This window comes from Bombyx mandarina, chromosome 04 (assembly GCF_030267445.1).
Source record: "Bombyx mandarina strain Sakado chromosome 04, ASM3026744v2".
NCBI classification, from domain to species: Eukaryota; Metazoa; Arthropoda; class Insecta; order Lepidoptera; family Bombycidae; genus Bombyx; species Bombyx mandarina.
The window spans coordinates 9,490,831-9,503,040 of NC_143211.1; the positions used below are offsets into that span (position 1 = coordinate 9,490,831).

The following is a 12,210-nucleotide window of genomic DNA, read 5'->3' on the forward strand; positions in this document are numbered from 1 at the left end:
CTCAAGCACCGGTCATCGTTCTCGTCGAACCCGTCGCTTGCGACGAAGGACTCTACGAGTAAATTAACCCACAGACAGCCCACTGAGTTTCTCGCCTGATCTTCTCAGTGGGTCGCGTTTCCGATCCGGTGGTAGATTCTGCGAAGCACGGCTCTTGCTAGGGTTCGTATTAGCAACGTCGTCATGTTTGAGCCCCGTGAGCTCACCTACACGTTAGAGAGAAGCTAATATAGCCTCTCAAGGCTGTCAGCATAGGTAGGAGAGAAAAAAAATTCAAAATAGAGATTTAAAAAAAAAAAAGAATGGCAGAGGAATTAAAGCAAACTGTTTTTTGGTTAAACAAGAAAGAACCGTTATGGAAGCATCGTTTCACAGCTGGAAATGGAACTTGGTATTAATTTTAGAGAACTATGGAGCCTCTTCTGAATGAACTGCCTAAAAGCGCTTCGTATCTTTTTACTTTGTAACAGTTTGGAGAAGGCCACGGCAATCGCATCCCCATTTAGTGCTCACTTACCAGTGTTATGATTCAAGCCTGGCCAGGACTATTGAGCGCTACTTTCACGAATTTTCAACTAAATAGACGAAAGCAACGTATGAGTTAGATAAGCAGATCAATACAATCGGTATGCCAACATGGGTGATCCATACCTATAGCGCCACTTTTATCTTCGACTCGACGTTAAGTGAATTAGCGCGAGTGCGAACGCAACCCATTTTCCCAGGATGTAATTCGTCATCGCCGACCCTAATGGCACATTACTTTGAAAGTAGCCTTTCAGGTCTTATCGATCTCCAGTTAGGGAAAAGATAGAAGAAGCGTAATTCCAAATTAAGGTACCTACTTAACGAAGCAACTATAAATTAGGTACGCTACGCAAAGTATCTAAAGCAATAATTATATGCCTAATATTTTTGTCTTCGCCTACCCCTATGGCACATTACCTACTCTAAAACTAGCCTTTCAGGTCTTATCGATCTCCAGTTAGGGAAAAGATACTAGAAGCGTAATTCCAAATTAAGGTACCTACTTAACAAAGCAACTATAAATTAGGTACGCTACGCAAAGTATCTAAAGCAATTATATGCCTAATACTTTTGTCTTCGCCGACCCCTATGGCACATTATTCTAAAACTAGCCTTTCAGGTCTTATCGATCTCCAGTTAGGGAAAGGATAGAAGAAGCGTAATTCCAAATTAAGGTACTTAACGAAGCAACTATAAATAAGGCACGCTATGCTAAGTATCTAAAGCAATAATACTCGTATACCTAATACCTATGTTGTTTTTTTGAACGTTCCGAAGTACTTTAATCTAGGCGATCGAAAATTTTGTAGTTGGAAGTAGTTAATTAGACCTAATTTATGTTAACAGCTTCTCACTAATATGCTGCTAGCGGCGTGGCCCGAACAGGCGTGCAGTACATGATGGGATAGCATAGAGACTCATACGGTTACAGGCCTTATAAATTCATTCTTCTATGATTCGAATAACTTATTATGTACCAATTAGAAGAATACAATTTGATAATTGTCCTTGTAACCGTTTCAGTTGTAATTAGCGTAATAGTGATTATGAAGCTTCCATCATGGCTGTGCTGGAAAACTAAAGAGCTCGTGTTAGAAACATTGCCGGTAAGTTAATTTAATGGGTTAACTCTTAATTCACGTACGAAATATCAATTCTTAGATATCGGTCAAAACAAACGGATTTTATGCCTGATTTCTTTCCGGTAGTGAAGATACCCATCATAATTATTTTTTGTACTAAATAATAATTATTAAAATGTACAATTTTCAAAAAAAATTATACTAACAATAATGTCGTACAAAACAAGCATTCTGATATGGATATTTTATAACAATATGTTCGTTTTATTTTTCCGCCTAAGTTCTCGTTCCAAGATACTGGGTGGGTACTTAATTTCATTTACCTAAAGTTTATATTTTTATTTTATTATTGATTTATCTTCAACCTATTTGAATCAAAGGATAAATTGTCACCATAAATATTTTATAGGAAGAAAACTAAGACACTATTCGTTCTATATATCAAGTATGGTTTCTGACACACAAAACTAAGTGCAGCCCAATTCATAAGTACCGAACACGTACCGAATTAGAGCACTAACTGGGTAGTAAAACAACCTTCCATCGCGGTCGTCCCAGACATTTATATCACATCATTCCATCGGAGAGGGCGAAACGCCAACACCACATTTCGCATAATAGAATATTAAAAAGAACTAACTTGCTTGCTCCATTTGAGATCCCTATATGCAGATGGAACATGAAAATCCTAGTGATATTTACACATTTAGTAATATTGCGTTGATCTATTAAACAATAATGATTACCTCATTTTGACCTCATTTCCTGATTTAGAGAGATGCCTACATCACGTTTGCTAATATAGCCCAATTAGCAGTTTGTCGGCATTTAATCGAAGAGGTCAACTGGAATAACATCAATAAATGTCTGGCAAAGAAACATTTTCGTTCTGTTTTAGAATTTATTAGAGAAAATGTAAACATTATCCATCTTTTAGGGGGCGTAGGTAGGCTGACGAACGTATGTTTTTATTTAATTTATCGTGAAGACAGGTGAACGATATCAGGCTCATTACTACGTGAATGCCCATGAGGTGATATGAGGTGTAAGTCTAAAATGCATAGTATCGCGGCTGTCTTATGATCAAACGGGAACGCACTACGGCTTCGCGGTATTAATAGGCAGGGTGTTGGTCACACTTATCCGCGAGAGCTCACACGACGGCTTACCTCCAGAAATAATTCAAAATATATTTTGTCGGGTTTGATATTTATTACAACAATGTTATTCCTGTATCGTGGATGTACAGGTGATTCGTGAATTTGTGGTAAGACTTATCTGAAAAAGTGTTGTCTGAAAAAAGTTGCCGACATTCACGTTGAGATATTTGTGGGGTCCGATTACAACTTAGCACTAAGTAGGCCGTGAGTTCAACTGCACATTTACAGTAAAAACACGCATAATTGATTCACAGCAGAGGATCTAAGTCTGCCTAACCTCAATAGCAAAAATGATTCGAACTTCACACAAATTTACTGAATCTTTTTTACTGTTATTATAGGCAGACGTGCGTACAGTACACTTAATGGTAAGTAGTCACCGTGGACATAGTTATACCAGGAGCATAGTTAAGCCGCTACCTGCTGATGGGGACTCTCCTTAAATCTTAGTGTGTTCAGATCAAAAAAATTTTCTTCATTTAAATTAAACATGACATAGAAACTAAATTAATAAAGTACATGGTTTTTAAAAATAAAGTTCTATTTCACATTTTTTTATGATACTTCTTCGCTGTTTTATTCTGCGAATCACGTTCACAGCGGGAGGTGTGCGCCCAAAAGTCGGGAATACTTGGGATTCGATTCCTGGAGGACAGGGTGCCAGTAGCCAGTACGCCCAGTACCGTGTCGAACGGTCCCGTGTTTGCGCGCATGCGTGAGATGTTGCGTATCGTAATCCGATTGCAAACATATACCTACTTTGTTTGAGAACTACGTACGCGCGAACAAATGTTAACAGATTTGAATGAAAAAATCCTTAAAGTACTACATCGGTTTTTTTTTTAAATAATGTAGTTCTTTAACACTCATACATTTCAATTTAAAGTAAATTTAATAATAATTATTGAAATGCCTTGGAAATGTCCGTGGTCGCGCGATCGTCTAGAGCAGCTAGTGGTCAGTTCTCCACTTCACTTGTTGACTCGGGTATGTTTTGTTTTTGTAATATGGCAATGAATACACGAAGCTTGTGATTTTAAAATCATGAAGTATCAAAGATCATCAGCAAAGATGAGGAGTTAGTTTACCATCAATTCGTAGTGAAAAAAAATATTTTAAGTTTCATTACAATATTCAATAGCAAATGCAATAAAAAAATGGTACATTACTTTAAAATATCTTTATATGTCATCCCTATTTAATTTGTTAATTGTGTTACACATTTAAACATTAAAAAGTATTCGAGTTTGTTACGAGTAATACTTAAATGCTTAAATCCGTTTTAAGAGTGTCGTATTTTGTTTGTCAACGTCAACTAGTCTAAATCCACTTTCATTTTAATATACTTATATACGACGTCATTATAAGTTAATATAAATCGTACATTAAACTGTAAGTGTGCCCTCGAGATATGTATTTAAACAATCAAAGTGTTTGTAAAGGTCGGTTGGCAGGCGCATAATTCCCAATGTATATTTTAATGGATTCAAAGTGTTCTCTGTGTTAATGTCATTTTCGTGGTCATAACGTCCGCGTGATATGATATGAATGTATCACTTAAGCTCGGATGCTTTCTCAATAATAGTTCAATGCGTAGTCCTTGTTTAATGGCCCCGATAACGCAGCTTTAGTGAGATTGTTACATTTATTTCAAATATATGCTCGACATTTTTTAAATAGCGCGGTGACCCCCGAAAAGCTTTCAGATAAATATTCGTGTTATTAGTTAAAAATTCTACATAACATTTTATAATTACACACAGAAGTCATCGTTTTCTGTTCTTATAGAAATTACGTATGTCTTTGTAGTTTTCAATTAAAACCTATTAAAAAGTTAATGTTTTTCAAATTCAATGGCCCCGAACTATGATTTTTCCTAAATATTGATCACTTGAAACGAATTAATTAATTAACATTAAAGAATGAAAGGGAATTGAGGCCAAAATTGTATACAGTTAGTTAGGGCTATCAACCAATCGACTAGACCAGCTGTCCAAACCATTGCCCTCATATTTGTGGAGCAGAACCTATTTAAAATTGTGTCGGAGTTAAAAGAAAATGAAATTCATAAAACGTAAATTGCAGTTTAAAAAAAAACTCACTACAATTTTAAGTTTTGTCCTATGACTGCATAATATTTAATATGGCACACCACTTTATGTCGTAATTTTTCTTGGACTGTAGACATCTACTGGAGTACCCTAGACTAGACAAAAAAACGTCAAAACAATACTTAGAGTTAGTAGGTATATGTATCAACTAACGTTGATTTAGTCGTTCATAATAAATTTGTTTCGGTTTCATAAACGTGCCTACTTTTTTGCTTATATTTAATAATACATATTGGATTTAATATTTAATTTCTTATCATAAATGGTCTAAGCGTCTCTTCTATCAGTACCGAGATCGTAAATATGCATTCACACTTACATGTAGCCGGGTGGTGCTGAAGTATCGTGTGACCTGAGATTAGTGATGGGCGCCGGGCCCAGATCAGCTGCTGGGTGCGCGGCTATGCTCAGTTTCAGTAGCGAAGCGCCTGTGCATAGAGACGCTCGCGTGACCGGCACATTCACAACGCCGATGTAAACACGACTCTCTACATTGTGCATTTAACATTAAATATCGGGACTGTGACGTGTTATTATGCTAATTACAGATAATCATATTACGGTATATTTAAAATGCCTTGGAACTGCCTCTGGGGATATGAACCACCCCCGCCCTGCAGAGTGAGTGGACCTATTCATCTTGCACTTCAGGTAAATTAAATGATTTAAAAAAAAATACATGCGTATTTTTCTGAAATGTTAAACTTTACATAACGCCATAATGTTCAAACATACATCCATTTAGTTCTATGTTTGAACTCGTGTACAGATAAAATGAAGGCATTTGAATGAGTGTAAAGAAATTCACTACAAGTAAACTTTCCGATACTCTTACTACCAAAAAGGTCAGTAGTAGTTTTCTTCCTACCTATTCGCTGGTAGCCTATTTCAACTTTGGTCGGACGGGTAGGTGAGCTCACGGGCTTAAAGTAGTAGTATCTTTTATATTTACTGTGAAAAACTTAAACCAAGTATATACCTACACGCGTATTGTCATACAGAAACAGACTAAAACCTCCTGTCGCTCAACAACCCACGTCCGAACCTCGCATGAGACAGAACCCATGAAAAGGCAAAGGGGGGAAAGTGAAGCGTTTAGTGCGGAGCACATCTCTCCCATCACCCTCCCCCTCGGGACGCCGGACTGGCAGTCGTCGGCGCCACGACCACCAGCCCTCTCGGTCGGCAGGCTATCCGGAGCCCGCCTAGATGACGCCGGTTAGAATGGGTTATCCTACGGAATACCCCGCTGGGTCAGAACCAGCGTGGGTCGAGGATAGCCGGCCTTCCATCACCCGGATGCTCTTGCGTAAAACGCGTGCAGAGCAGCTTGCACGTCGTCTTCTTAGGCCCCCTTCGCCGGTCCCCAGACCGACATGTGAAGGGGACCCGAAACCCTTAGAGGGCCAGGGCTTGGGCGAGATCCGCCTCCCTGGCCCCCGCCCGACGGCGGCGGGCTTGCGCGTCTCTCACGCGCCCCGCCGCCTCCTTCTGCGAGATGGTGCACTCGCAGAAGTCGAGCATCGCCTTCCACAACTCGTCGTCGCCGAGCATCGATGCCACAACACTCGGCAACGACAAGTCGTTTCCTATTTTTGCGACGAGGACACGGCGCCACCCCTCCCATGCGGGGCAGGCGACGAGCGTATGCTCTGCCGTGTCCAAGTCGCAACCACAATGGTGGCACTCTGCCGTCGGCTCGGCTGTGATCCGGTGCAGGAACTCACCGAAGCAACCATGCCCAGTGAGCACCTGCGTGAGCCGGAAAGTGAGGCGTCCTCTGTCACGATTCACCCAATCCACAAGGACCGGGCGAATCGCCTCGACGGTCCTACGACCAGCCGAAGGATCAGCCAGCCGTCTGGACCATGACTCCAGCACGGACCGCCGAGATTGGGCCCTCCGCGCTCTGACCACACTGGGGCTGGGACGCGCCACGTCCCGGGCACGAAGGTCAGCCCGCCACTGATAGTCAGCGGCGAGCGCCTCCGCTTCCAGAACCCAAGGCGGCGTCCCAGCCAGTACACACGCCGCCTCAAAGGAGATGGTGCGATAACCACGGATGACCCTGACCGCGATGGTGCGTTGCGGCCGTTGCAGCAGCTTCGCCACCCCCGCGGTCAGGGACTGGCCCCACACAGGTGCCCCGTATAGGGCCATTGATCGCACCACCCCCGTGAGTAAGTGCCTACGTTCCCGAATCCCGGTACCAACTCACCATTGGGTGGGCTGTGTGCTCTTGTACCTTCTAAAGCAGTAAGAAAGTATGACGACGAATGTGTTCTTTTAAATGGCTTAACAATATCTAATGTCGTCTTGTTTAGTCCAGACAAAAAATATATTGACAGAACAAAATGTTTTAAAAATTATCAGGTGTTAAGTACATTCAATTTAAAAATGTAATATAATTAAAGAAAATTCTATGGGCAACATCATTTTAATATTAACGTTCCATATTTTCATTAGGTATGTTCTTCCAGCGATCATCAAAACTTCGGCAAAGGATGAATGAATAGTTTAAAACGAAATAATTACAGTTCTACGTACTTATGTCTCTCAAAAATCGGGTCGACTGAACAGTTTAACAAATACATAGTATACAAATAAGATATATGCATTATAAAACAATTGTATTACATATTATAGAAGAATAGATACCATAAAATTAATTAACATTCCAAACCAGGTGTGCCATAAATCTATGCGTCACAATTATGCACTAGGTCGTTGCTTGTTGTTGTAGTACGCGTCTAAATAACAGTGACATGGTTATGTTACCTTGGCAGGAAGAATGGTAACGGTAGAATATTAATGTGTAGTGGCGAGTTCATAGTATTGTCACACGTGAGGGCCCTAGCTTCCCATGCGATTGCGCAAGGGCATGCACCGCCCACGGGTCGGCATAGCCCAGCGGACTGCGGAGTCTCGGACGCCTCGGTCCCAAAGTAAATACAAGTTCATTGTCACAGTTCACAGATAAACACACACGATTACTTAGCGATTTTCATTTTAGGAATCATTCGTATATTAGCAACTTAACGCACGGCCCGTTGGAATATATCATACAGGTACATACGGTACCTACTATAACATCATTTATACAAATTAAGTACCTACTTTTTCAGGAGAAGTGTTGAAAATTCAACATCTTAATACAATTATTATATAGTTATTCTCGACTAAAGAGATAAAATGATAATATTTAAACTACAACTTTAAACGTTATTATTAAAAGCAAACATCTCACTAATAACTATTAAAAAGGATTTTCTCAAACTCAGTTCAGTTTTAGCAAAAATAGCATGAGTGACATTATAGCTCTGTATATGTATGTGCGATATTATGTACCTAATAGTTTTACTAAATTAGGTATTGAGAATTAAGGTTTCTGTATAGTTATGAAGATGCGTAGATAGGAAGCCAAGCGAAGCATGAGACACGAAATTTCAATGATATTAGGAAGGTTTCGTACCATTAGAACTGGAATGCACTACTGCTTTCCAGGAGAAACAGTGGGACGGTGGTATCAACCCGGTTGTCGAGGCATACAATAAAATATACAGGCAATTATTAATAGTCACTGTATTGTTTACAGCTTAGATAGGTGAATGAGCTCACGGCTCACCTGATGTTAAGTGGTTATAGGAGCTCAAAATCACCACAATGCCACGTAAATGCTGGAGAAGGTCGAATACTCAATTAAAATGTATAACGGCAGTCTAAAAGTTCAACCTTTGCTGTAGAAATAACCTGGATAGTGGCACGACCCGTGCGGGTTTATGCTCTACCACGACCGACCAATATGTATCAGTTACGAAAAAAAAATATCGTATTCTTTCGATAATTCAATGTCATACGATGTTAAAACATTTGCAAAATCGATAATATTTAAATGTTTAAATAAGCCCGCATATATTCATTCAGTCAGACAAGAATCGAATTACTTTTATACCTATCTAAAAGTCAACTGGCTGTAGACGATGTTTTTAATTGAATATACATATTAAAAATATCTATACTTATTCAACATGTTATTTGTTTATAACAAAAAATTCGTGTCCACATTTTGTTCCAGTTAAGTTCAGTCAAGATTATATTAGTCTAGGTAGGTAGACGAGATCTCTAAGGATCTAGGATAGATAAGAAGGATCTCTAGGAAATTTCTGGAGCCTGTAAACATTATGTCTACGCCACCATCAATGGATTCATTCAATATTAATTTGCTTTAGAAAAAAAAGGGTTAGCACGTACACTTGATTCTTTCATTTTGTTTTCGTAAAAACTGCTCGATTCATTATTAAGCATCATGAATGGGTAAAGCGGGTATTGAGCTCGGAGAACATGCCTTGTAACCATAATGCGACGGGCGGCGGTCACGTTTGTTATACTGTACCTATAACTTCTGTGGGAAATTCTTACATTCATAAAATATAAGGGCAAAGTACAATAGGTAGTCGGGTAAAGCTATAACGTAGGTAGAATTTTACGTTTGTTTTTGACAGGATTGTGATGTTGATAATATATTATTCGTACAAAACACGTTAATGAATAGATAAAATGCTATAATAAGAAAACGAACGATACAAAACGAGTATGTAGGTATATTACATTTAAAAACTATTTAAAATGAATTAAAGAAAAGAGGTTTTTAGGTTCTTTATCAATGCTGTTCTGAATAATATTTGGAAAATTATTATACTACCTATAAGGTCTATCTACGGTAGTGGAATGGTGATGATACCTATATATGTAAGAAAATATGAAATACATTAGGACGTGCTTGGATTTTATCAGCGGGGCCGCGTTAATATTAAAGTAAATGTTAAAAATGTATGACGCTTTGTGTTGATATAAGTTCACATAACGTAAAAAACCCCTGCTACTATTGAAGCAACATATGATTTTTTTTAAATATTCTTATGTTTCAAATCTATTAAAGCTACAGGAAGATTTCGTAGTTTTTTACTAAACATTTTAGGTTACAATACAATTTTATAAATAATAACACGTTTCAGTGTTTGATTCGTGTATTGAATAGATAATACCGAAACAAACCAGATATTGTACCTTAATACTGGAAGAATGTAGGAACTACGGCTTTCTCATTTCCATGATCTGATTCTGCTATAAATCATTTAATCTGCCTAAATCATTTAATGGTTTAGCTTGTGTCATTTCTCCGTGCACTCTATTCAGTTACTCGAATTAATAGTTATAATATAATATAAATAAATTGTACTGTATAACAGTGTATCAAAATGTAATAAACACAATAATAATTATATCTTAAGTTTCAATTAGTTTAACCATCGAGATGTGGTGCATTCGGATAGATAGGGGCAGAAAGTAGCTATTTGACTAATTATTTTACCGTAACTACATATCATGCGCTAATATGAACCCATTGAAATTAATACTAAATTAAAGTTAGAAAAAAATAAGTCTTATTTTAAACAAATTTATCTTATTATTAGATAATTTTTTTTCAAATGATTTTCTTTCTAGCTTAATTTTTTTTTTTATTATTGCTTAGACTGCTTAGATGTGTGGACGAGCTGACAGCCCACCTGGTGTTAAGTGGTTACTGGAGTCCATAGACATCTACAACATAAATGCGCCACACACCTTGAGATATAGTTCTAAGGTCTCAGTATAGTCACAACGGCTGCCCCACCCTTCAAACCGAAACGCATTACTGCTTCACGGCAGAAATAGGCGGGGCGGTGGTACCTACCCGTGCGGACTCACAAGAGGTCCTACCACCAGTAAATACGGAAATAAAACTAACTAATTACAATAGTACAAAATATAAAGTGAAACGTTCTGTTTGTGTTGATTAAATATGTAAATAATACATGACTCCAAGGTAATAATATTTAACTAACAACAATGCCGCTGTTCTGTATCTATAGGATTTCATCTCTGTACTGTAGTATGTATTTATAAGTTAATTAGAACCATGTGGAGGTACGGTCGGCGCCAGACAATAAAATCTTTCAGAGGCGGCTCTTTTGACGTCTTCATTTAATTAATCCGATTATGTATGTATCGGCCACATATCAGCTGTTTATTGTTCGACAAACTAGTGCGACTGTTTTCAATAAAATTAATTCAACAAGCTAGATACAAATTTGGTAAGCTGTCTTCAGTTTATTAAGTAGTAAAGTTAATTACTTTCGTCAAAAGGATTATAAAAAATTTAAATTTTTACGATGGTGTTCCATTAATTTTAAACACACTTGATGTATTTATTTTAATTCTTAGATATTTGGAATATAAAAATTATCGTTTTACGATCGGTCAATTAGTAAGAGATTGTGGAGTATTTAATAATTTGAGATTCTATTATATTTGTGGAGAAGGTTTAAGCGCGTGAAAAGAGATCATTTTTCATATTAGCAATATCTTAACAAATGTTGCTAAAATTGTAAGCAATATACACATTTATCTTTAATGAACATTCGTGTTTTTGGCACTAAATTAATTGTGAAAGTATTTTACAAAATTGTGTTAGTTGAGCATAGCGCCGCCACGGTACGAATAGTCGTTAAATTAGTTGTTCTAAAATGACAAATATAACTTCTATTTGTTTAGTTATGGCTTAAATAAGACTTCTGTCATCATAACAAAGTTTAGTTATGTAACATGAGCAATGTTTGTGTGAATGGATTTGAAACGGTCCACAAATTGTTGTTTTGAATTTAGAGAGAAACCGTTTCGCGCCACTGCGTGTAATTCGAACATACGAGCACTGAACCGTTTTATTAGAGAGGAAATGGAATTGGAAGTAATTAGTAGAGGGAAAATGAGAGGGTTTTCATTAATTTACCTTTGTTTTGATAGAAGCGGTAATAGCTATCAGTCCATTTTAATTTGATGAAGGCAAGGCTTGAAGCTAAGCGCTCGGAAAACACCATTGAGTGGAATTCACTCCAGAATCGTATGGTACGCGATTTTATTTTTTCTACCTCAGCTGGTAACCTAGGGGATATGCCAGCGTAACGAGGCAAGTAGATGAGCTTACGGTGCTCTAACCTGACGACGTTGCTAATACTAGCCCTACCAAGAGTAGTGCTTCGCTGAATCTACCGCCGGATCGGAAACACAACCCACTGAGAAGATCCGGCGTGAAACTCTGTAGGCTGGTAGTATTACTTCCCTACCTAATCTTTGATGGCCTAAGGGTCTATTCCAACTACGCACGAAATGTGGTAAAAACGATCTCTGGAAACCCACTGAATAGTATGGTATTGAAACAAGCCAAGGTTAGCATAATAGTTGCTAATTAAGACTACATAAGAATAACTCTACTAAATTATAAAATGGAAC

At 38.1% G+C, this 12,210-nt stretch overlaps 1 protein-coding gene across 3 annotated transcripts in view; it reads left to right on the forward strand.

Annotated features, from left to right (window-relative positions):
• Positions 1–1,482: 1,482 nt before the first annotated feature.
• by (focal adhesion protein tensin) overlaps positions 1,483–12,210 on the forward strand; it is a 125,502-nt gene continuing 114,774 nt past the window's right edge. The window contains exon 1 of one of the 3 annotated variants that reach the window (XM_028180906.2): positions 1,483–1,634. In XM_028180906.2, the coding sequence (XP_028036707.2) occupies positions 1,500–1,634 (135 nt within the window). In that variant the 5' untranslated portion in view covers positions 1,483–1,499. Of the gene's footprint in view, positions 1,635–3,607; positions 3,758–5,296; positions 5,533–12,210 lie in introns of those variants that run through there. The other 2 variants (XM_028180908.2, XM_028180907.2) reach the window with 2 other exon arrangements.